General features: G+C 45.4%; 1 protein-coding gene across 1 annotated transcript; it reads right to left on the reverse strand.

Moving 5' to 3' along the window:
- Positions 1 to 644: 644 nt before the first annotated feature.
- SELPLG (selectin P ligand) lies at positions 645 to 22,117 on the reverse strand. Its single transcript, XM_029571095.1, has 2 exons — positions 21,953 to 22,117; positions 645 to 9,387 (listed from the first exon to the last, which is right to left on the reverse strand). The coding sequence occupies exon 2, from the start codon at positions 9,380 to 9,382 to the stop codon at positions 8,459 to 8,461; it is 924 nt and encodes a 307-aa protein (XP_029426955.1). The 5' UTR covers positions 9,383 to 9,387; positions 21,953 to 22,117; the 3' UTR covers positions 645 to 8,458.
- Between the last annotated feature and the right edge of the window lie 1,840 nt (positions 22,118 to 23,957).

Below are 23,957 nucleotides of genomic sequence, written 5' to 3' on the forward strand. Positions count from 1 at the left end.
CTTGCACGGCCTTCCCAGCTCCTGCCAGCCTGACGAACAAAAGTTAAGTCTGGGAAGCAAAACCTGTCTCTCCCGCATGACCGTGAAAAGCAAAGATGCTGGGCCTTTGGCAGCCCAAGACCCTGTTTTTTTTTTTAATTATTATTTATTTATTTATCGAGTTTTATATACCATCATTCGGTTTCGCCATCACAACGGTTTACAAAACGTTTTTTAAATACTACTTCTTGCTTTCTTTCCCAAGGTTGATATAAACATGGCTTCAAAGTGAACAGAAAACTCCGTCTTGAGGGTTTGTGTTATCCCGGCAGGTGTATGGGCACTCGGTTGTGTCAGTGGGTGCAGTTCGAGTTCAGGAAACCTCTGTATAGTTCTGTACATTTGAGTAGGCTGCAAGTATAATACCAAACACCCCACAACACATTTTAAACAATTCTGGAGCTCTTCTGCAGAGGGTATGCAACGCGGTGCATTAAGTTTATACGTGAACAATAATGACGGCCATGCGTTCACTGTATGGCTGGATCCCTCTCCCAAACCCCATTTACACTCTTCAGTGAATGCCGGTCTTTATTCACAGTGCACCGAGTTGGCCAGGACTCAGCACAGCAGAGGCAGAGAGAAGGTTCAGGCAAACACAGGTCTCTTCTCTTTCTTCTCTTTCTTTTTTTTTTTTTAATAATTTTTATTAATAGGAAGATGGTACACAAATCTGAGGTAACAATAGCAGATGCAAACAGAAAAAAAACTGCATACAATTACTGCCTCATTTCATATCTTAGTTTCTCTTCTCTACAGAGTTCTTGCTCTCACTTTTACATGGTTTATCTTAGGAGTGAAGAGCAGACTCGAGAAAATGTGCAGAAAAGATTCAATGTCCACACAAACAGCGACGCCGGCCTCTGAACTGTACAAAAGAACAACTAAAATTTCGTCTGCCCCTCCCGACGCAGCCTCGCGGCGAAACACGGGTCCGTGTTTGGTGACCCCCTTTGCTGTAACTTATACACTGTGGAGTTGCCGTTTAAAATGAAAAAATTACACTACAGAAAAGTCTGTGTGGACATTGAATCTTTTCTGCACATTTTCTCGTGTCTGCTGTGATTAGCTGCGTGCAGAAGCGCTCCTGCTTGCTGTCTGGATTATCTTAGGAGTTTACAGAAGATGGCAACTATGTTCTTACTGTAAAGAGCATGTAGCCTGACGTTATTTGTCGTCGTGGTACCAGAGACGTAAGAGGGTCTTAGTTACCAGGGAACAAGGTCAGAGCCAGACAAAATCGTTATGTTCAGGGAAGGTTTGGCCTTCACATTTAGCTTTGTCTGTACGTCATTTCTGTAAACACTGATGTTTCTGAATATTAGTGCTCCAGTTGTACTGATTTTATGTTCTTCTAGTAGTTGCTGTTAGTTGCTTTGAGTATTAATGTAAGGAGACGCATTAGAAACTGAAATACAGAAATTTCCATCTCTGTTCATTGCTTGCTCATAATTTGGTTAAGCCTCTTCCTCCTCCAGGAGGTCAGCTGAGGTCCTTCACTGAGCAGATCCTCAGCACAAGCGCACCAGGCCCAGTTTTCATAATCTCAGAGATGTAGGGGAGACTGAAGAGGCAAGCGCAGAATTTGGGAATCCGCATCGGGGCTAATGTGTCCCTTATCTGCTGAGAATATAGGGCTCTTTTCACCCCTCCCCCTTTTATTTATTTTATTTATTTAGAGATTTTTTTATATACCACTGCACGTTATGAACATCACCTCGGTTTACCATAAACCATAATTCAGCAACAAGCTTTACAATCAATTGACAATAGAACAAACATGTATTAAAAGAAATCAATGAAAAATAGTAGAAACATATAATACAATTGAGACAAGCCTAACATGGGAAGTTATATAATGGGGTAAGTATAAATAACTAGGTACTATCAAAGATGAGTAGTAGATTGAAATCTATTTGGAGTAGGGTAATGTATTGTCAGAGAAACATATATACATTAAAGAGATGTTGCCAGGAGGAAATAATTATTGAGGTAAGGTGGATAAAAGGGGGGGAAGGTGTGTTCGGCAATTCAGAATAGGAACTTTCCCATTATGGGTAAGCTTGTTTGAATAGCCAGGTTTTAAGGTTTTGTTTAAACTTCTTATGGCAGGGCTCCAGGCGCAGGTCAGTGGGCATTTTATTCCAAATGTTGGTTCCTGCAATAGTAAATGATCTCCTTTTTCTATATATATATAGAAACCCATCACCACACATGGCATATCTGGACAGTGCTTTGACGGCAGGGGGAGGGGAGAGAAGGGAACTAGAAATCAGATGACAACCAATGCTGGGCCCTGACTTTTACAGTCCGGTGTACTGTGAGATTACGTGTAAAGGCGTGCTGGGGCGCACAAGGGCTTCTCCCCGCGGACAAGGGCGTGGGGTTCGCTGCCAAAGCTCTCTTTTTACCCCCACACGGTCATTTACATGGGTAAATGGCTTTTTGTAAATCATTCCTTTTTTTTTTTTTAACAGATGATCTTTTGGCGTTTGCACCCTCATCTGCCAAGTTAATAATCCTCGAAAGGCAGCTCCTCTCATTCAGGACATTTCTTTCTTTTTTTTTTTTTTTTTTAATTCTTTATTTTCAGCATTTTAAATTTTAAACAAGAAGAAACTCTTGCAGAGAAATATCAGTGCATAGTAATCTTTACATAGAAAGAAATTAACAGATTCAATACCAGTATTCAAAAACTTGCACAGAAAAACAATAAAAGAAAAGGGAGGGACTCAGAAATAGGAGCGAGATTTTACAATACATCCCTGAGGCAGTTATAGGAAGCTGAGCAAGGTTCACACCAAACATCTCTCGTTGCCAGACCGGCTTACGGCCATTAGGTGTGCGTATCCAAAAATGCTCTAGGTTGTGCAGGCTCAAAAAAAGGTATAATTCACATTTTGATACATAATACAGCACTTACATGGATATCGGAGAACAAATGTGGCTCCTATTTGAAGAGCATCCGGACGCTATAGAAAGAAAATTCTTTCTGCGAGATTGAGTAGATTTTGTAAGGTCAGGGCAAACCCAGATCTTCTGACCATAGAATAGAGACTGTCTGTTTCGAAAGAAAAGTCTCAGAATGTTATTCCGATCCATAAGGAAAGCGAAGGAAATTAAGAGCAGTCTCCTAACGATTTCAGTCTCTTGAGAAATTTCCAGGATTTCGGAAATATCCAGATGTGGCAACTGCCTGGATACGTCCTCAGCACTTCCAGGGGTTTGCGGTAAATAGTAAGCCTTCGTAATCCTTGGCATAGCGGTATCCGGTATTTTCAGCACCTGTAGGACATGTTTTAAAGAGTTCCAAAGGCGGGATCATATTTACCACAGGGAAATTCAATATTCCCAGGTTGTGAGATCGCAAAGCATTTTCTATATTTTCCAATTTTTTACTAGTAACTAATTCAGCTTGTACCAAGTTCTGTTGTATTTTCTCAGAAGCATTTAAATGCTGTTCTATATTTTCAACTTTAAGATTGTAAAAGGAAATCATATTTGTATTTATTAATACCTGATTTTTAGTGTCCTGTGTAAGCTGAGATAACGAAGCAATAGAAATTTCCAAAGATTTCAAAGTGGACAAGAGAAATATCTGTAGTTTTAGGCTAAACACCACCTATTCCTGCAGCTGTGCTTACACCACTCTCCATACCTTTTCCTGACGCTGGTCTGGTCGTTGGGCCTGCACTTCGATGAGGCCATATCCCTCGGGAGGTCCTTTCCTCCCAGGAGAAACCTTGTCGTTTGTTTGTGCCCCTGTGATCTCGCTAGGGGTATCTCCAGCCTGAACTACTTTCAGGTCTCCCCACTGAAGCTTCTGGAAGACCGTCGCAGAGGCTGAAGTGCCCATCAGGGCCTGGTATGGTGGGCACAGGCTTGCTAGGCGCACTGGGGCTCAAGGTTACATCTGGGGTCAAGGAGGGACGGTGTTCGTTCCTCCACCAGCCTTCCAGCGACTGAGGCACCCGGCATTGTTGTTGGGTTCGCCACGAAATAGCCCTCGATTCGTGGCTGGGAAGGCTCTACAGAGGGGGGGGGAGGGGCTTGACGAACTCCTTCTCAATTTTGCCTTCCTCTTTGGATGAGGCACCTTGAATCCGCAGGAAACAATTTTTTAAAGTAAACGAACCCAGCGCTTCCAGTGGCGAACCTCACTCAGCGGCCATCTTGGAGTCCCTTCCAGGACATTTACTTCTGGTGCATGAAGCCAAGCACTGGGTGACTTGAGCGTCTGTTGTTGCGATAGTATGGATGGATACCTTTTGCATTCATGCTCATAGTTTTGATTTTAAAAGAATAATAGTATCATTCCAGTGCTTTTATATAATTCTTTGCAATATAGGTTTGCCCCTGCAAAACACCAGAGTCTGCTTAGCAAACTTGCATTATTCATTCGTTAACCTGAAGACCGTGCTATTGTATTCAATGCTTGGTTTAGCGCACAAAAAATAAACTTGCTCCCTTCAAACCTTCACTGTTCATTTTTAATATTTACTCTTTTGCAGTGGTTCCCAACCTGGGGTCGGTGAGACCATCCCAGGGATGAGAGAAAGTGAATGATCTGCTGCTGCCAGTGATTAGCTGAGCTGCTGCCACAGGCCAAGAGAAGAGGGAGCGTGGGGCCTGGTGGGACCCAGGAAGCGTCACCCCACTTTGCTGCAGACTAGGAGGAGGAGGGACAGAGAGGAGCCGTTCATATCAGTGCCAAGCCTCAACCCGCACTTTCCCGCATGTCTAGGAGAGACGGGGGATGAGAGGGGGCGATTTGTAAACTCCAGTGCTGCACTTCGCCAGGATGTGGAGAAGAGAGGGGGCAGATTGAGGCCTTCAGAACCTTTTCCCGCCTCTGCTGCCCACTGAGGAAAGCTGAGTTATCTCTACTGCCATGGGCTGACACGAGGAGAGCTGCACCGAAAAAGTGAGTAGAATGGCTCAAAGGAAGAAAGGAGGAACAGTACCGGGACTGATAGTATGAGGGGAGAAGGAATGAGACAAGAATGAAGAAATGGAGGATAACGAGGGGGACAGGAATCCATGATTAATCTGGTTAAGGGGGGGAGTGAGAGTGGATGACAGCCTAGCGGGGGAGAGGAGAGGACCCCCAGGAATCCTGCTGGACAGAGGTAGAGAGAGAGAGGGCCACCATGGTCCAGGAGGGGAGGAGGGCAAGATGACCACCAGGGATCAAGGAGGAGGGAGGACGAGTCAATAGGTAGGTCTGGGGGAGGGGGCCCATAGACAGACCTGGAGCCTTCTTCCCTTTGAAAGGCATGCGATTGTTTTGCTTTCTCTAAAATATTTTGTGTGTGTGCTTGTAAGAGTCCTGGAATAAAGTATAAAAGAAAAGCAGGAAGCCAGTTTTGAAGGAGGGAAGCCTTTGTGTGGGTAAACACCTGTGTATCCCTGTAAAAGGCCCTCCGCCCAGAGCAAAGGTAAACTGTGGGCAGGGAGTCCACGCCGGGATTTCATTTGGAAACCCTTGAGCATGGACCTTGCACCTGTTTGAAAGCGGATAAAAAAAAAGAACCAGGAACAGAAGCACCGGCTTGCTGTGCCAGCCCCAGTTTTCAAAAAGAAACTGCATGGGACGTTTCCCTTTGAAGATGAGCTGGCAGGTCTGGTACCGGTGCTGATTTCCAGCCGGGAAGGGTTTTGAACCCGCTTGCTTTCCCCTGGTACAGCTGGATTGGAAGGTGGCACGGCCTTAACGTTCAGTTGTGAGGGCAGATTTGGAATAGCTTTGGATATTGCCCTCCCTACGTATTCAGTTCACATCAAGGTTTTGTACGTTATGAATGATTCTGGAGAGCATCTCGTTAGTTCTTTTGTTAGCCATGCATCAATGAAAGAGAAGTGTGTGTGTGTTTGGGGGGGTCTGTGAAACTTTCTGAGGCTGGAAAGGGGGTCTGTGTTCCCTGAAAGGTTGAGAAGCCCTGCTCTAGTGCATTTTTGTGGTTTTGCAGGAGATCCATAGTATCTTACTATCATAGGGTCTAGTGCTATAGTATGTGTATCAGCAGCCCGCTTCTCCCCTCCCCCCACTTCAGACATATTCCCCTCCTTTTTAATATTTCCTCCTTTGACGGTCTACTAGGCTGACTTTGGCAAGAAGCAGAAATAATCCAAAAAAAAAATGATTAGGCCTAACATGTAGTTGTCCAAGAAAACAAACTGGTAGCCGATCCAAGGTGGCTGACAGCAAAGAAACAAGTAGATGGAACGGTATGAAACAGATTTTTTATTGAAGCTTGCCCGACTCTGGCCGAGTTTCGCTGGAAGAGCTGCCTCAGGGGCTTACAAGCCGCTCAATTTGGCTTGAATCATCGCAAAATTAGCGATTAGCGGAGTCATGGAGGATAGCACAACAAATTCGCGATTTTCCATGCTGAGTGTTCATTTGGACCCGTTTAAAAAGGACCTGAGTTGAACAGTTCTTTAGAGGAATTTGTTGTGCTATCCTCTCTGTGTTGTGCTATCCTCTCTACGTGTTTCTTTACTAACATGTAGTGGGAAACTTCTGAGCGCCTATAACCTGATCACCTGGCACCGGGCCACCAAGAGGAGGAGGAGCTGCCTCTGACACCAGGGCACCAGGCGGTCTCCTGCCACCAAGAGAAGGTGGCTGGAGGGAGAGAAGTCTGCGGGGGGAGGGGGGGAGAAGCTGGCTGGAGAGAGGGGGGGAGGAAGAGAAGGTGGCTGGAGGGAGAGAAGTCTGCGGGGGGAGGGGGAGAGAAGGTGGCTGGAGGGAGAGCTGGGAGAAGCGAGATTGGTGGGAAACAGGCTGGAGAGAGTGGGGATTAGAATTGGATTGAGGCTTGACGAGGAAGAAATTGGAAAAAAGAGAGAGGGGGGAAAAAAAAAAGCTAAGCCACAAATTAAGGTGAAAAAAAGAAAGTAAAAGTACCCCTGGATAACAGACCGAAGCCAAAGATTTATAAAAGCAAAATAAAGAAAAGGAAAGATGAATTGTCCCTGGCTCCCCAAACGTTTCTAACTCTTCTTCCACCTCTGCAGCTCCAGATGATGGTTCAGTTAAGATAAAACAAGTGCAGTGGGACCAGCCTTTAACTATTGCTTCCACTGCATTTCCACAAAGAGAGGTTTTACTGCAATCGCTTTTATTACTTTCATGGCGAACTCTGTGCAGCCTGATTTATAGCTCTAATTATGCTTTCATCATTCAGGGCTGCACTTCAGAGCTTTTGGATTCTGCTTTCCATTGGGTGGAGGGTTTTTCGAAGCTGCATAAATAGCTGTTTATAGCAGATATGGCGCTCTTATCCTTTCTGGTTCACTGTGGCACCTAATCACTATGAAAAACATTTACCGAGTCAGGTACACCTAAGAAACAGAGATTACCTCATAAATAAATGTATAGAAGAAGAAATACATTTCATTCATTCACACCTGTGTTGTGCAAGGGACCCTGTATTGGTTGGGTTGCTTTGGCACTTTATGCCCCATGCTTGGTCCCAGCAGTCAAACGTTCAGTGGTTTTTTCTTTTTCTTTCCGAAGAATGTGCACACCATTACTTTGCCAAAGCATTTGTGCTATTTTCTTTATTTTCAGAGAAATCCATTGGGCCCTTGCAGGGTTTCCGCTTTCCTCCATCCTCTCACAATGTAACAAAAAAAATGTGAGGTTGCACAGCAGCGGCGTACGCCGCACCGTCACAGTGGTTCTCGAGCCCTGTCCTGGAGGCATGCTTAGCCGGTCTGGTTTTCAGGATTCGCCGCAATGGATGTGCCAAAGCTAGATCTGCATGCATTGCAGGCCCATTGCATGCAACTCTACCTCATACATTTTCATTCCGGCTATCCTGAAAACCAGACTGGTTAGGTGTGCCTCCAGGAGAGGGTTGGAAAACCCTGGCATAACAAATCTGCTTACCGCTGCATCCAGGAAGGGATCTCTGGCACCTAAAGCCAGTTCTCTGCCCAGAATTTCCCTCACTTGTGGTAGCAATGAGAGTATGGTTTATTTGAGTTATTTTTAAAGATGGGAAAGCATAACGTAAAAGGAAAGTGAAAGACAGAGGGATCCCAGTTCATGTATCCTGACAAAACCAGCTCTTTCTTTTGATATTTTATGGCATGTCCCTTGATTTTGTCAGTGTGGCTCTAGCTGGTCCCGCATGGAACAAGCTTTGGAACCACTGCAGCAGAACACTGAGGTCAATCTCGAATAATTCAGTTTCACTAGAAATCCTCTTTCCATTGACTCTTCGGTAAGACCTATAGCTATTGATACAGAGCACTCCTCTACATGGTGTGAACTTGAGGTGGTGATATTTAATCCAAATGCATTAGGGTTGGCTGTAATTTTAATAAGTTACTATTCTAAGAAGATAGGTGCAGCGTGTGAGAAGGAAAAACAAACGCCTTCATGTGCAGTTCCAGAGCTTAAACCTTTTCAGTGATCTGGCAAAAAGCTATTGAGAGTCATATTGTCGTCTTCACTGTCGTCTACATTGCCTGCAAAGGTCTTCATCCTCTTTGGCTTTACTTTACTCCGGTCAGCTTCCGGCTCGTTGTCTGGTAACAGAGAAGAAATGCAGATCATCTCTGTGCTATGCTGTTGGTGCACTTTGTAGTCCTTCTGTGCACTGGTGAGCTTGGCAGTAAGAACAATCGTGCAAACAATGAAGAGAGTAGCTACGAGTGCAAGAATAAAAATTGCAATCAAACACTGCCCCAGGATGGAATGGGTTGGGGGTTTCTCAGGTTGAGAGCCCGTTCTGGGGGTCATAGCAATTTCTGATGCGGTGCTGGCATTGCCTTTTCCTGTGTGACTGAGGTCTGTCCCGGAGGATGTGATCGGCTCTTGCACTAGAGTTGCTGTAACCGAGGGACTTCCAGTTGTTTCAGAAGATCCAATGTCTAATGTAGTTGTGTCTTCCACCATGTCAATAGGTTTTGTGGTTCCCTGGTCTAGAGTGGTGTTGATTATATTTTCTCTTGTGCTGACCATTGTATCTCCAAATGAAGTTGAAGCTGTAGATCTCCAAGTAGCAATATTGTGTGTAAGTATCTTGAGCACCTTAGTTACAGTATTGTTGGCTGTTTCTGTTGATGTGTTACCAGTACTTGTGAGTACAGTGTGAGTTGAATCAACAGCTGTAGTTTCTTCATTTAGATCTGTAGAACTATGGAGAGGATATGCACTTGCTGCAGTATTCTGAGTAGTAAAAATACTGAAATCTTTTGCTCTGACAGAGTTGGGAATATCTTCGTGGTTAGTACTGATGACTGGTGGTTCAACAGTTGCTAACGTAGAACTTGATACTTGTGAAATGCTTGAAAGAATCAACAGCAAAGTGATCCAAAGGAAGGTCATCTTGCCTATAAAAATAAATAGAATTCAAATTAATTGTTTATATTTGTGTCTGCAGACTGTAACATAAATTAATATGCTTTTTGGTACTAAATATCCCATGACTATTTGTAGCCTTTAGATTCAATACTCATCCCGGTGAAAGAATCCCTACAAAAAACCCTAGAATTCTGGAACAACTGCCTTATATCCATCAATAACCTGCTCTCAAGCCTTAATTTAATCCTTAATTCCAATAAAACGGAAATACTCCTCATCTCACAGGACGGTAAATATGCAATGCCAAACCCGAACCCTACCAGTCAACCAACCTTTTCTTCTCAACTGAGAAACCTCGGAGTCATCATGGACAATCAATTAAACCTAAAGAGATTTATCAATAACACCGCTAAGGAGGGCTTTTTAAAATTACAAGTCCTAAAAAGACTCAGACCACTCCTCCACTTCCAAGACTTGAGAAGTATGCTTGAACAGAAAACCAACATGGAGAAGGAAATCCCCAGAAGCCTCTGCGTGTCTTTGGCCTGCCTGGGCTGAATGGACTGAGTGACTTACAGAATGTCCCTGAATATCTATAGAAGCATGCAAGCTGGCACCAGACAGGTGATGTCTATTCATAGAGTCACAAAGAAGAAACCACAGGGGAGCTTCAGGCACTATTCTCAGGAGTTTGTAATCCACACAGTTACAGACGTGTTGATTGCCTTGACCAGTAAGAGTTTAACAGAACAAAGAAAGTCATGGGAAATGGGCTACACATCCTGGGAAGCCAATCAGGGATAGTTAGTGATGATCTAATCATGCATTTGACATTACAACTTATGTAAATGATCCTTTGGGCAGTCATGCAAATCTCTAGAACCTTCTATCCTTTTCCTGTATTTGAATGTTATCTATAAAACAAGGGTCACTTCCTGTATCCAGGGAAATGCTGGTCAGATTGTAAGACTAAGGGCACCCAGTACCCAGCATCTCCCGAGAACACTTATATTGACTAATAAAAATACATTATACTTTTTACTGAGTCTAAGTGTTCTTGTGTCCCTGGCTATAAGCATAGAGTAAGCTTTACAGACTACCGATTAGTACTCCAAGCAATCATTTTCTCAAAAACCGATTACTGCAATTCTCTCTTACTCGGACTCCCAGCTAACACCATCAAACCCCTACAAATGCTGCAAAACGCCTCAGCCAGGATTCTGACTAAGACCAACAAAAGAGACCATATTACCCCTATCTTGAGGAACCTACATTGGCTCCCAATCAAGTTCAGAATCATATACAAAGCACTAACGATCATACACAAAACCATCCACAAGCTCATTCCTCTGGAACTAAACATTCCACTACAACCACATTTACCCTCCAGACCGATAAGAGCAGCATATAGAGACACTCTCCTTGCCCCACACTTAAAAACCTCTCTAAGTAAACGAGCTATGTCCACAGCAGGTCCTGCACAATGGAACTCTCTTCCTCCAGAACTCCGGTTGGAACAATGCCCGATCACTTTTAAAAAGAGACTAAAAACTTGGCTATTCGAACAAGCATTTCATTTATACTAATGATGTACCTCCATCATCACCGTACCAGTCAACAAGCTAATTTTTCCAGACTATCTACTCAGACCATCCATAGTTTAACATCCCAATTCTACAGCCGATCATTCCAAGTTTACTCAGTGTACCCGGACCTTAAATTAATTCCAATATGTACCTAGATCTTCAGCCAGATTAGACTTGACTCAAAACATGTTTTATTCATTTCGTTAATCATTTTCGTTATTCCCCATTTATCTGATCCAAGTTCTATGCCCTGTTCAATGTAATCGCATTCTTACATGCTTGTTTTTCCGTTTATAATGTAAACCAAGATGATATGTAATATTTTACATGAATCCCGGTATATAAAAATGTTAAAATAAATAAATAATTAAATAAATACTGCCAGTTCAATCTAAAGTCATTCTTATAAAAATCCCTTTTATAATGTGGCCGGTCAGGTTGCATTTCTCAGGGCGTTCTAATCCTCGTGGTCGCTGCTGGTAATCAGAGAGCCTGCAGCTCCCACCACTTCCTATGTTCTTGCGTGACATGACCTCCTCATCGAAACACGAAACTGTAAAGTCTGGTCCCACTGTAGAAAACACAGCAAATAACCATGGCACAGACCCTCAGGGCCTGTTGCCCCGACCCAGTACAGAGGAAATTCGCGGGCAAGAAGATAACGATGAGCTGGTCATCCGAGCTATCCATGCTTTTGTACCACACACTGTAATTTTCTGAGAATGAGATTTGACCCGAATGGTTTGAATTTTGGTCCAAAAAATATTAAATCCTAGCAAAGCCTATTGGGCTTTACATATGACATAGAGAACATAGAACTTTTGTCTTGATGAATGTTTCAAACAGCAACGTGGCATTGCCAAGAGGATGAAATTTGCTATAACTTGCATTCTGCCCTGCCAACTGAAACCATATGTGTCAGCAAGAGCAGAGAACAACACCCACTACATGGAAAGAATGATACCCTCGCCCTGCTCTGTTTGGTGCTCTTGTAATGTACAACATATGTAGATCTGCCTTGCTACAGAAACCACACGGCCTGGATCCTCTTTAGTCCAGAGTCCCTGTCAGCGATTCAAGCAGTTGTTCTCAGCAGAGAGAATGTCTCATATTTGAGGGGGCAGGCCTTACAGTTTTTTTTAACCAGCTACATGAGATCAAATAATGTTTTAGTAGGAATCTGGCCTACAGATATTAATGCATTTAGCTGCTGGATGCTCAAAAGTTTAATCAAAGGATAAGTGCGCTCTGATGACTAAAATTGTGCAACTCCCTCACCTGGAATGTAGGGGTATACAGTTGTCCCCAGGACACACGATTGCTCCCAACTCTCCAGGTGCCCACCTGAACACGGCGGAGGGCAAGCTCTATCTCCCTCGTGATCGAGCGCTCATCTTGGCGGACGTGGGGAGCTTGGTGCGTCGGAGCCCATGGGTCACTGCCTGTCTTATGTTCTGCCTCCTGGGCCACATGGCGGCCACGGTCCATGTCACTCCCTTTACCCGCTTACACATGAGCAGGGCACAGTGGACTCTTTGGTCCCAGTGGTGGCAAACCTCCCAGGACCTCAGTGTCCGTGTATGTGTCACCCTGCCGCTCCAGATTTCCTTGTCCTGGTGGGAAGACCTAACCAATCTGGAGTAGGAGCTTCTTTTTCAGTCCCCCTCCTTCCAAATTGTCCTCACCACCGATGCATCCACATTGGGGTGGGGTGTCCACATGGAAGGGCTCCGCGCCCAGGGCCTGTGGTTGGCTCAAGAGGCTCAGCACCAGATCAACTTCTTGGAGCTACAGGCAATTCGTTACAGCCTGTGGGCCTTTCGGAGCCACTTGGTGTCCAAATTGGTCTTCATCCAGACCGACAATCAGGTAGCGATGTGGTACATCAACAAACAGGGAGGGATGGGAGGCGGTTCAGATTTGATCTTGGGCCTACTCGCAAAACATGTTAGTTCGAGCACTGTACCTAGCGGGGATGGAGAATGCAGTGGCAGACCAGCTAAGTCGGGCTTTTCATCGCCACGAGTGGTCTCTGGACCCGGCAGTGGTGAACATGATCTTCCATCTGTGGGGAACCCCAAACGTGGATCTGTTTGCCTTCCCCTGCAACAACAAGATGGAGTCTTTTTGCTTCCTCTACTGGGAGGACAGCAAACCAGCCTCGGATGCTTTTGCCTGTCATTGGGGCAAGGGGCTTCTGTATGCATATCCTCCACTTCCACTGGTGCTGAAGATGCTTCCAAAGCTCCGGCAGGACGGGGGAACCATGATCCTCATAGCCCCCTGTTGACTACGTCAGGTTTGGCTCTCACTCCTGCAGGTCCTCTCGGTCTGGAACTCGGTCAGTCTGGGCATCTCCCCGTCCCTAGTCAGGTAGGATCAGGGAAGGATGCGTTATCCAAACCTCAGGGCATTAGCACTGACAGCTTGGATGTTGAAACGCTAGTCTTGCATCCCCTGTCTCTGTCTGACAATGTCTCCCATGTTCTGATTGCCTCCAGAAAGCCTTTGACTAGAAAGTCATACAGCCTGAAGTGGAAGAGGTTTACCGTCTGGTGTGAGCAGCATCAGTTGGATCCATTTACCTGCTCCACCCCAAAGCTCTTGGAGTATCTGGTGCACCTGTCGGAAGCTGGTTTAAAAACCAATTTGGTCAGAGTGCATCTCAGAGCCACTGGGGCATATCATCACGGGGTGAATGGTACGTCCATCTCAATGCAACTGCTGGTTGGGCAGTTCATGTGAGGTCAGCTTCAGCTGAAGCCCCCTCTACCTGTGTCATGGGACTTTAATGTAGTCTTGGCTCACCTCATGAAGGACCCTTTTGAGCCTATGCACAGATGTAACCTGAAATATTTGACCTGGAAGGTAGCCATCTTGGTTGCAGTCACCTCAGCTTGTCGGGTCAACAAACTTCGGGCATTGGTGATGTACCCGCCTTATACAAAGTTCTTTCACGATAGGGTTGTTCTCCGTACTCACCCTAAGTTCTTGCCTAAGGTGGTGTCCGACTTCCACCTGAACCAGTCCGTCATCCTGCCCACCTTCTTCCCAAGAAATCATATGCATCCAGGCGAACGGGCCTTGCATACTTTGGATTGTAAAAGAGACCTGACCTTTTACCTGGAGAGAACAGCAGGCCATAGGCAGTCCACACAACTCTTCATCTCGTTTGATAAGAACAGAATGGGAGTTGTTGTGGCCAAGCACACGCTGTCTACCTGGCTAGTGGTCTGCATCTCGTTCTGCTGTGCGCGAGCGGGGTTGCAGCTTGAAGGCCATGTTAAGGCTCACTCTGTCCAGGCAACTTCAGTGTCTAACTTGCATGAAGTTCCCGTGGCGGAGAGCTGCAACGTGGAGTTCTCTCCATACGTTCGCAGCTCACTATTGCTGGCCGCCAGGATAGTAGCTTTGGCCAGTCTGTCCTCCGTCACCTTTTTCAGGTCTAAACCCAACTCTTCCGCCTTGGGCCCTGTTTTTCGGGTTCAGGCTGTCTTCCTCCATTACCAACAGCACCTAGGTTGTTGTGCCTGTTGGCACCTGTTTGGTGTCTGCTGGTTCGCTCCATTCGGAAGCAGCCTGCAGCTAGGTATTCACCCATGTGTGAGGATTACCAACCTGCATGTCCTAGGAGAAAGCAGAGTTGCTTACCTGTAACAGGTGTTCTCCTAGGACAGCAGGATGTTAGTCCTCACAAAACCCACCCGTCACCCCGCAGAGTTGGGTTTCCTTTAAGTTTATTTTATTTTTGTAATTCTCTGTAACTAGACTGAAGGGGGACCCCGTGTAGCTGCGTGGATAGTGGCATGCAGGGCATGCTCAGTGTGCCAATCAAAGTTCTAGAAACTTTGACAGACGTTTTCTGTGCTGTGCTCCATCTGATGATGTCACCCATGTGGAAGACTATCATCCTACTTGTCCTAGGAGAAAACCTGTTACAGGTAAGCAATTCTGCTTTACGTGACAAGACCAATTCTCTGAAACGAGAGTTACCTGAGACATTAAAAGCAGAGGCATCCTTATTGCGTTCAGCAACTTATCTTACCTACTCCAACAAGACCCAGACTACACAGGAGAGGAGAGCAATTATTCTTAGAGGCTAATTTGTTTGATGTTGTTTTATGCATTTATGCATTTATGCATTTATAGGTTTTATGATTTTAGATTTTCTGGATTTGTGTTTTAAATTAACTTTGATTGTCTATTGTTATCCGCCTAGAATTGTAGATAAGTGGAATAAACATCTTTTAAATAATCTTTTAAATGGAAAACTCTGTCAACAGTGGCACTACCGCAAAAAGAAATAGTGAAGTGAATAACAAATCTCAACAAATATCTCACAAGGAGTCCAGGAAATGCAATAACCGTAAAGAGAGTACCTGGAAGGCTATGACCACAAATGCTCATAGTTTGGGAAATAAAATCCCAGATCTGCAGGCCCTAATGGCTGAGGCAGAATTGGACATTGTTGCTATCACAGAAACATGGTTCACAGAATCTCATGAATGGGATACAACAATACCAGGCTACAACTTGTTAAGGAAGGACAGAGAGGATAGAAAAGGGGGAGGTGTGGCTCTTTATGTCAGAAACAACATCCAAGCAACTGAGCTACAAGGAAGTTGGGGTATTGAAGAAGCTCTATGGGTCGACCTAAAAAACGATGACGGAGCATCCATTTATATTGGAGTGGTTTACAGGCCTCCAAACCAAAAGGAAGAGCTGGACAGAGATCTGGTTAAAGACATCCATAAGATAGGTAAGAAGGGAGAAGTGGTGATCGTGGGTGACTTTAATATGCCAGATGTAGACTGGAAAATCCCATCTGCAGAAACTAAAAATAGTAGAGCGATAGTGGATGCCATGCAAGTATCTTTGTTCAAACAAATGGTGTTGGAACCCACGAGAGAAGGAGCTATACTCGACTTAGTGCTCACTAATGCAGATAATGTCTCAGATGTCCAGGTGGGCGCCCACCTCAGCAGCAGTGATCATCAAACGGTATGGTTTAATATCACTAAAAGAATAGGGAAAAGAACCACAAAGACCCGAGTTTTACAGTTCAAAAACACAGACTTTGAGGAAATGGGGAACTACCTGGAGGAAGAACTTAAAGGATGGGAGAACGAGAGAGATGTGGATCAGCAGTGGACCAATCTAAAAGGAGCAATCACCAAGGCAACTGCTCTATATGTTAGAAATGTAAAGAAAAGCAAAAGAAAACTGAAACCTATCTGGTTCTCAATGGAGGTGGCTGACAAAATTAAAGCTAAAAGAACAGCATTCAAGAAATATAAAGGATCCCAAAGGGAGGAGCACAAAGAAGAATATTTGTATCAACTGAGGGAGACAAAGAAATTAATCAAGTTGGCAAAGAGTCAAGCGGAAGAGAGGATTGCCAAGGAGATAAAAAATGGTGACAAAACATTTTTCAGATACATCAGCGAAAAGAGAAAGGTCCAAAGTGGTATAGTGAAATTGAAAGGTGGTAATGATCAATGTGTAGAGAGAGACGAAGAAATGGCAGAAATATTAAACGAATACTTCAGCTCTGTGTTCACTAAAGAAGACCCTGGAGAAGGACCATCTCTAAACAACAAGAAACTGGAGGGAAGGGGAATAGATGAAAATCCTTTTACAGTAGAAAATGTGTGGGAAGAACTAAAGAACCTGAAAGTGGACAAAGCCATGGGGCCTGATGGGATTCATCCAAGGATATTGAGGGAACTCAGAGAGGTTCTGGCGGGTCCGCTGTGTGACCTGTTCAATAGATCCCTAGAAACGGGAGTGGTGCCGAGTGATTGGAGAAGAGCGGTGGTGGTCCCGCTTCACAAGAGTGGGAACAGGGAAGAGGCAGGCAACTACAGACCGGTTAGCCTCACTTCGGTGGTGGGAAAAGTAATGGAGTCACTGCTGAAAGAGAGAATAGTCAACTATCTACAGTCTGGAGAATTGATGGACCAGAGGCAGCATGGATTCACCAGGGGAAGATCCTGTCAGACAAATTTGATTGACTTTTTTGACTGGGTAACCAAGGAATTGGATCAAGGAAGAGCACTAGATGTCACCTACTTGGATTTCAGCAAAGCTTTTGATACGGTTCCGCACAGGAGACTGGTGAATAAAACGAGAAGCTTGGGAGTGAGTGCCGATGTGGTGACCTGGATTGCAAATTGGTTGACGGACAGAAAACAATGTGTGATGGTAAATGGAGCCTTCTCTGAAGAGAGAGCGGTTTTAAGTGGTGTGCCGCAAGGATCGGTGTTGGGACCGGTCCTGTTCAATATCTTTGTGAGCGACATTGCAGACGGGATAGAAGGTAAGGTTTGTCTTTTTGCGGATGACACTAAGATCTGCAACAGAGTGGACACGCCGGAAGGAGTGGAGAGAATGAGACGGGATCTAAGGAAACTGGAAGAGTGGTCGAAGATATGGCAGCTGAGATTCAATGCCAAGAAGTGCAAAGTCATGCATATGGGGAGTGGAAATCCGAATGAACTGTACTCGATGGGGGGGGAAAGGCTGATGTGCACGGAGCAGGAGAGGGACCTTGGGGTGATAGTGTCTAATGATGTGAAGACAGCGAAACAATGCGACAAGGCGATAGCAAAAGCCAGAAGAATGCTGGGCTGCATAGAGAGAGGAATATCGAGTAAGAAAAGGGAAGTGATTATTCCCTTGTACAGGTCCTTGGTGAGGCCTCACCTGGAGTACTGTGTTCAGTTCTGGAGACCGTATCTACAAAAAGACAAAGACAAGATGGAAGCGGTACAGAGAAGGGCGACCAGGAAGGTGGAGGATCTTCATAGGATGACGTACGAGGAGAGATTGAAGAATCTAAATATGTACACCCTGGAGGAGAGGAGGAGCAGAGGTGATATGATACAGACTTTCAGATACTTGAAAGGTTTTAATGATCCAAAAACAACGACAAACCTCTTCCGTAGGAAAATAATCAGCAGAACCAGGGGTCACGATTTGAGGCTCCAGGGAGGAAGATTCAGAACCAATGTCAGGAAGTATTTCTTCACGGAGAGGGTGGTGGATGCCTGGAATGCCCTTCCGGAGGAAGTGGTGAAGACCAGAACTGTGAAAGACTTCAAAGGGGCGTGGGATAAACACTGCGGATCCATAAAGTCAAGAGGCCACCAATGAAGAGTGGGTGACTCGCCAGAATGATGGCTATTGACACAATACCCTTATTAAATAAACATACACATGCTTACTGTGACTCCTACATCGCTCTAAGCTTCAACAGCAAGAGGTAATGGAAAAAAGGATTTGCACTCACAAAGAGGGGAGTAGCTGGCTTGTTACGGCGGTTACTACCCCAAACCAAATATGCCTGATACTTCACTTTCAATGCATATACAGCATAGCTCTCTGCTTCAATGACAGGGGAGAAGAATAACTGATACTTCACTCATCCAGCAGAGCTCTCTGCTACAACGGCAAAGGAGAAGAAAAAGGGTTCGCACTCAAAACGCGGGGAGTAGCTGGCTTGTTACGGCAGTTACTACCCCAAACCAAATGTGCCTGATACTTCACTTTCCATGCATATCCAGCATGGTTCTCTGCTGCATCGGCATGGGAGAAAGACTGATACATCACGCATTTCCAGCATAGCTCTCTGCTTCAACTGCAGGGGGAAAAAAACAAAAAAAACAAAACAAAAACAAAAAACTGATGCTTCACGCATATCCTGCATAGCTTCAACGACAGGGGTGAAGAAAAAAAAGGATTCGCAATCACAAAGCAAGGAGTAGCTGGCTTGTTACGGCGGTTACTACCCCAACCAAATGTGCCTGATACTTCACTTTCAATGCATATCCAGCATGGCTCTCTGCTTCTACAGCAGGGGAGAAGAAAAAAAAAAAACCAACAAGAGCTGTACAACATAGTCTAGGTAAAACAAATAAGCATGGGTGTAGCTTGCTTATCGCGGCGGTTACTGCCCCTACTACCCCTAACTAATCAAGCTAGATATTTCACTTGCATGCAGCTCCATCACTGCTCTCTACATTAATGGTGGGGGTGGAAGGGGAATAGAACAAGGAGCTAAGAGTAACAGATAAGAATGAGAGAAAAAATGTGTGAGGCTTGCTGGGCAGACTGGATGGGCCATTCGGTCTTCTTCTGCCATCATTTCTATGTTTCTATGTTTCTATGTTTCTATAGAAGTCTCTTTTTCAGGCTGGGAGACTCAAAGATGGGGAGACCTCCAAAATGCTCTGGTCTCTCCAGACCAACTGAAAATTTCCATTTGTCAATAGACACAGGAGGCCTGAGGCGGGGGCAGCAGGCTGGCTGAGGATTTGCTGCCTTTCAGCTGTGCTGAATCTCACTCAGCAGAGGGCATGCCTCTGTTTCCTGATCCAGCCCTGCCCATCCTGGCAGCGGGCAGGAAACAGGAGAGGGAAGGGATCAAAACTGCAGCAGACAGAGCAAAGGGAGATTAGCATACCTAGGGACTCGCAGGATTTCACCCTGAGACTCCAGGAGTCTTCATCAGTTGCAGGTCTCAGGGGAAACACAAGAAATCTCAGGGCCTCTCTGTATACAGCTCAGCCACTCCCCTTCCTCAGTAAACCTGCAGAGAGCGGGAGAGCTGGGGAGAGCCTGGCGTAGCCACTGCAAGCAGCGTGTGAGGAGAGGGGCTGCAATGCACACACAACTCAGCCGGCAGCTGTGATTCCAGGACCTGGGACTCCCTCAGCTAAGAGCAGGGCCGGTGGAAGCACTAGGCGAGCTATAGGCCTGAGCCTAGGGCGGCAACCATTAGGGGGCGAGTGGCGGCGGCAGAGAGGAGTGGGGATTCGAATCTCCACTCCTCATTGCCACCGCTGCTCACGAGAGGTAGGAGCCGGGGCTGCGACCAAGAGCGGGACCAGGGGGGTGTTGGCACGACTTGGGGGGGGGGGGGGGGAGTGCAAGGCAGAAGGCGCCTAGGGCACCTAATCCCCTTGCACCGGCCCTGGCTAAGGGGAGCGTTTGCATGCATAAGTCATGGAGGTGGGAACAAGGAGAGTGCTGGAAGGGGAAGTATGGCAGGATCGTCTCTGGAGGGGGGAGGCAGGTGATGGTGGGAGGAAGAAAGAGAGAGAAACTGTGGGGGTGGAGAGGGAGGGCGGGAAAAGAGGAAGCTGCAAAGCAACGGCACTCTCAGGGTGAGCACAACTCAAAGGTTCCCAGGTATGGAGATTAGGAGGGGCTGAGTAGAGACAATTGGAGGTGGGAAGAGAGGCTGTAGGATGAGGGGGGGGGGTAGGGGGCAGCTCTGGAGTGTGGAGAGTGAGGGGATTGGTGCCAAATGTGTCGCATTGGGTGGGATGTTAGAAAGGAGGAGCAGGACCAGAGCATGGCAGGGACATCCCCCTTCCTCTCCTTTCTACCCGGCGCAATTCCAGTCCTCCCTCCCTCCCTCGATCTTGGAGCCCAACCCCCAGATCCTGGGACCCAGTCCCCAACCCTGCCTACTCCCTCCTTTCCTTCCTCAGTACAAGAATATCTGTCTTTCCCTGCTCTTCCCCATCTCCCCCATCCCTAGTCCTCTTTCCTCCTCATGCTCCTCCCCCTTTCTCCCCCTCCCTGAGGTCTCCTCCCTGTACAAATACTTGAGATCACTTTTCTTAGTCAATGAAAAACCAAATGTAATTATTCTAATAATTATGGTGTAAAATGAATTTATTTTTGTAATGTGATACAAAAGATGGAAATGTTTGCCAATTTGCTTCAGAATTTTTTAATTTTTGCCAAGAATCTATCCCTGAGCTGGGAAAAGAAGGGAGTGTGTCTTAGACCTTCTGCTCCCTGTTGTCCAACCTTGGGAGGGGGGGGAGAGGGGAATGATGGGGGGGGGGGCGACTGCACCCAACAGTGCCTAGGGGTGCCAAAATACTAAATCCGGCTCTGGGTGGCCCAAATCACAAAAAGTACAACTCAGGACATAAAAGTGCCAACTCCACGTGCAGAGCTGCCTTTTGTAGGAAAATCCTGACCAGTCCCGATCGACCGAAGGCAGAGAGTCTGCCGGGATGGCCCAGAACTAAAACCCTACCCTGAGGAAAAAACTGGGGACAGTTTGGATAGCAAAGACCTATGAGTCTTTGTAGTTGGAAGGATTCTCGCAACATCTGTCTGCTGAAAATTGCATTTATCTAAAATGTTTTTAAAGTGCAAAAATATTGAATTAGCGTGGACATTTCATTAAGGTGTGACCTTGGCCTCTGCATGATTAAAAATATTACTGTTGAAAATCTAAATTTGAAAACGTTTTCTCCAGAGGTTTTTCTCTGTGCATGTCAAGCCATCCACGGGCAAAAGTGCAAATATGTTCTCACAACACTGCTGCTACACAGGAATTAAGGGCCAGACGATGTACAAAAGCGATTTCCCCCATTTTGTGTCTATGCTTAGTGCCTAGGCCCCTAAATCAACACGATTTAAATAGAAGAAAATAAATGTGAAAATAGGTCAACATTTCTCCTGAAAAGGCACATGTACTATTTAAAAGGAACAAGCTATAATATGAAAGACAGACATTACCTCTTCTCTCAGACTAAATGACCTATTCTAGAAGCCGCCTTCACTGTTAAATCCGTTTGATAAAGTAATTTTAAAAAATTCCTAAATATTTTAAAATAAAACTGCAAATGCTCAGCATAGGGACAGTTTTTAAAGGATACCTCTTGATCCGATGGCAGTTGCACAAAACCGAAAGGGCACGCTACATTCAATACATCAACGCAGACGTAGCAAGTAAGACACTGGGTGTGGGCTGATGCTTCCTCTTCCCTTATTCTGCCGTCAGTAAGTATCTAATCTCGTGCTGTATTTTACTGGCGGGTTTAAGAAGCTCCACAGCACAGCACCGAACCCAAGATCACTCTTTTCACCTAGGCCACAATCAATCCGTGGCCTCACGTGAGACTTGCACACAAATGTTCGTTGGAAACTTGCCTTCCCGATGAATATTTAGACCTAAAGAAAGTGTGTTGCTGCTACTCACCGTCTGCAGCAGCCCAGAAGCTCGGTATGAGATGGAAGGTGCCAGGTCCGCTTGAGAGAAAAGGCCCGGAATCCGCCTGGAATCCTCGTCACTCAGCTGAAAAGCTGCAGGCGATGGCTTGACTGATTCGCGCGGTGCTACCTGTGCCAATACAGGAAATGTATATGAGAGATAAGGAGGAAGAGAAACTGTGGTTTCTAAAAGCTTGCCTCAGGACACACGTGGTACTGTTATTTCCTCACTCCAGAAATAAAAGGAGAAAAAGTACGGTGTAAACAGGGAGGCTGATATGCAAAAAATAAAGGTCCACTCCATCCTCAAGAAAGTGGGTTTCAGGTCCAAAAGCAAATTCATGCTGGAGAAAATGTATGAGAGGAGTCAGTAGTGGGAGGCTAAAAAACACTCAATGAATGACAATGTCAAATGGATTAAGGTTTTGATGAAAATTCAATTTCAACAGCTAATAAATTCTGAAGGATGAACCTGGAACAGTACAGTTCCCCCCTTCCCACCCCGACAGTTTAGTAGTAATCTAACTCTAATAAAAAGGAAAGTTAGTCCTGTATTTGCCCTGCTTCCTCCCTGTACTCTCCAGCTCCACCCCCTCTCTCTATTGTCCAATCCACTCTCTACTACCACTTAAGGAAATTAAGCCCCACCCTCTCTCTCTTGCTGTACTCAAGGTGTACTGCCCCTCTCTCTCTCTCTCTCTCTGAATTGTCGAATTCACTCTCAACTACCACACATCTCAATTATACACTTCCTCCACTTTACAGTATTTTCCCATCCTTGGATGGGCTTATAATTTCTGGAAAATGTGAGCAACTGCAGTACCAGTAGTGGCCATAAGGTGCCTTTATTCTATTATTATAATAGAATATACTGACCCCTTGTGGCCATCACTGGTACTGCAGCCTCTCATGTTTCCCAAACAGGTACCAATTATTATTATAGTAAACTAGCTGAAAGGGCCTGTCACAAAATGGCAGGTGAATGTAGCCCCAACTCTTGCCATGTCCATGCTTCTGGCTGTTGCAAATCATGCATCTCCCTGCTGCTATTCCCTACTCCACTGCCCTGCTCTGCTGGGGCCCAGGCAGGTCACTACCTCACTGACTGCTAGAAGCCAGACTGCCGACCTTGGTGACACTTTCCTGACTGCACTCTGCTAAACCCATTGACCTCACCAGCTACATTGCCTCCATCTTCCAAATCACTGTCTCACTGCCAGCTTACACTCAGCACTATGTACAGGCTGTGCATGTGCTCTCCATGGCAAACACCACCCAAACAAACTGCTTTTTATATGCAGGAGAGAGAGAGACAGGTTTTGTATGTCTTGAAAATGCATTAGAGTGGGGATCAACTGGGGGGAAGGTGAGATGGGATTGACTCCGTGAGTAGATGTGTATGTATAAGAACATAAGTTTTGGCATGCTGGGTCAGACCACAGGTTCATCAAGCTCAGTATTCTGTTTCCAATAGTTCCAATCAGGTCACAATTCCTGACAGGATCCTAAAAGGTTGATAGATTCCATGATGCATATCCCAGGGGACAAGCAATGGATTTCCCCAAGTCCGCCTTAATAATGGTTTTGGACTTTTCTTCCAGGAACTTGTCTAAACCTTTTTTAAATCCCACTACACTAACAGCGTTTATTACATCCTCCAGCAACAAATTCCAGAGTTTAATTATGGGTTGAGTTTAAAAAAATATTTTCTCCTATTTGTCTTAAAACGTATTACCTAGTAACTTAATTGCATGACCCCTAGTCCTTATACTTTTTGAAAGCTTAAACAACCAATTTGCATCCACCCATTCCAATCCTCTCATTATATAGACCTCAATCATCTCCTCAGCCGTCTCTTCTCCAAGCTGAAGAGCCCTAACCTTTAGTCTTTTCTCATAGGGGAATCGTTCCATCCCCTTTATCAGTTTGGTCACCCTTCTCTGTACCTTTTCTAATTCCACTATATCTTTTTTGAGATGCAGTGACCAGAACTG

Source organism: Rhinatrema bivittatum, chromosome 11, assembly GCF_901001135.1.
Source record: "Rhinatrema bivittatum chromosome 11, aRhiBiv1.1, whole genome shotgun sequence".
Taxonomy (NCBI): domain Eukaryota; kingdom Metazoa; phylum Chordata; class Amphibia; order Gymnophiona; family Rhinatrematidae; genus Rhinatrema; species Rhinatrema bivittatum.

Coding starts and splice junctions, on each gene's coding strand:
- SELPLG (XM_029571095.1), bottom strand. CDS start 9,382: ATGACCTTCCTTTGGATCACTTTGCTGTTGATTCTTTCAAGCATTTCA.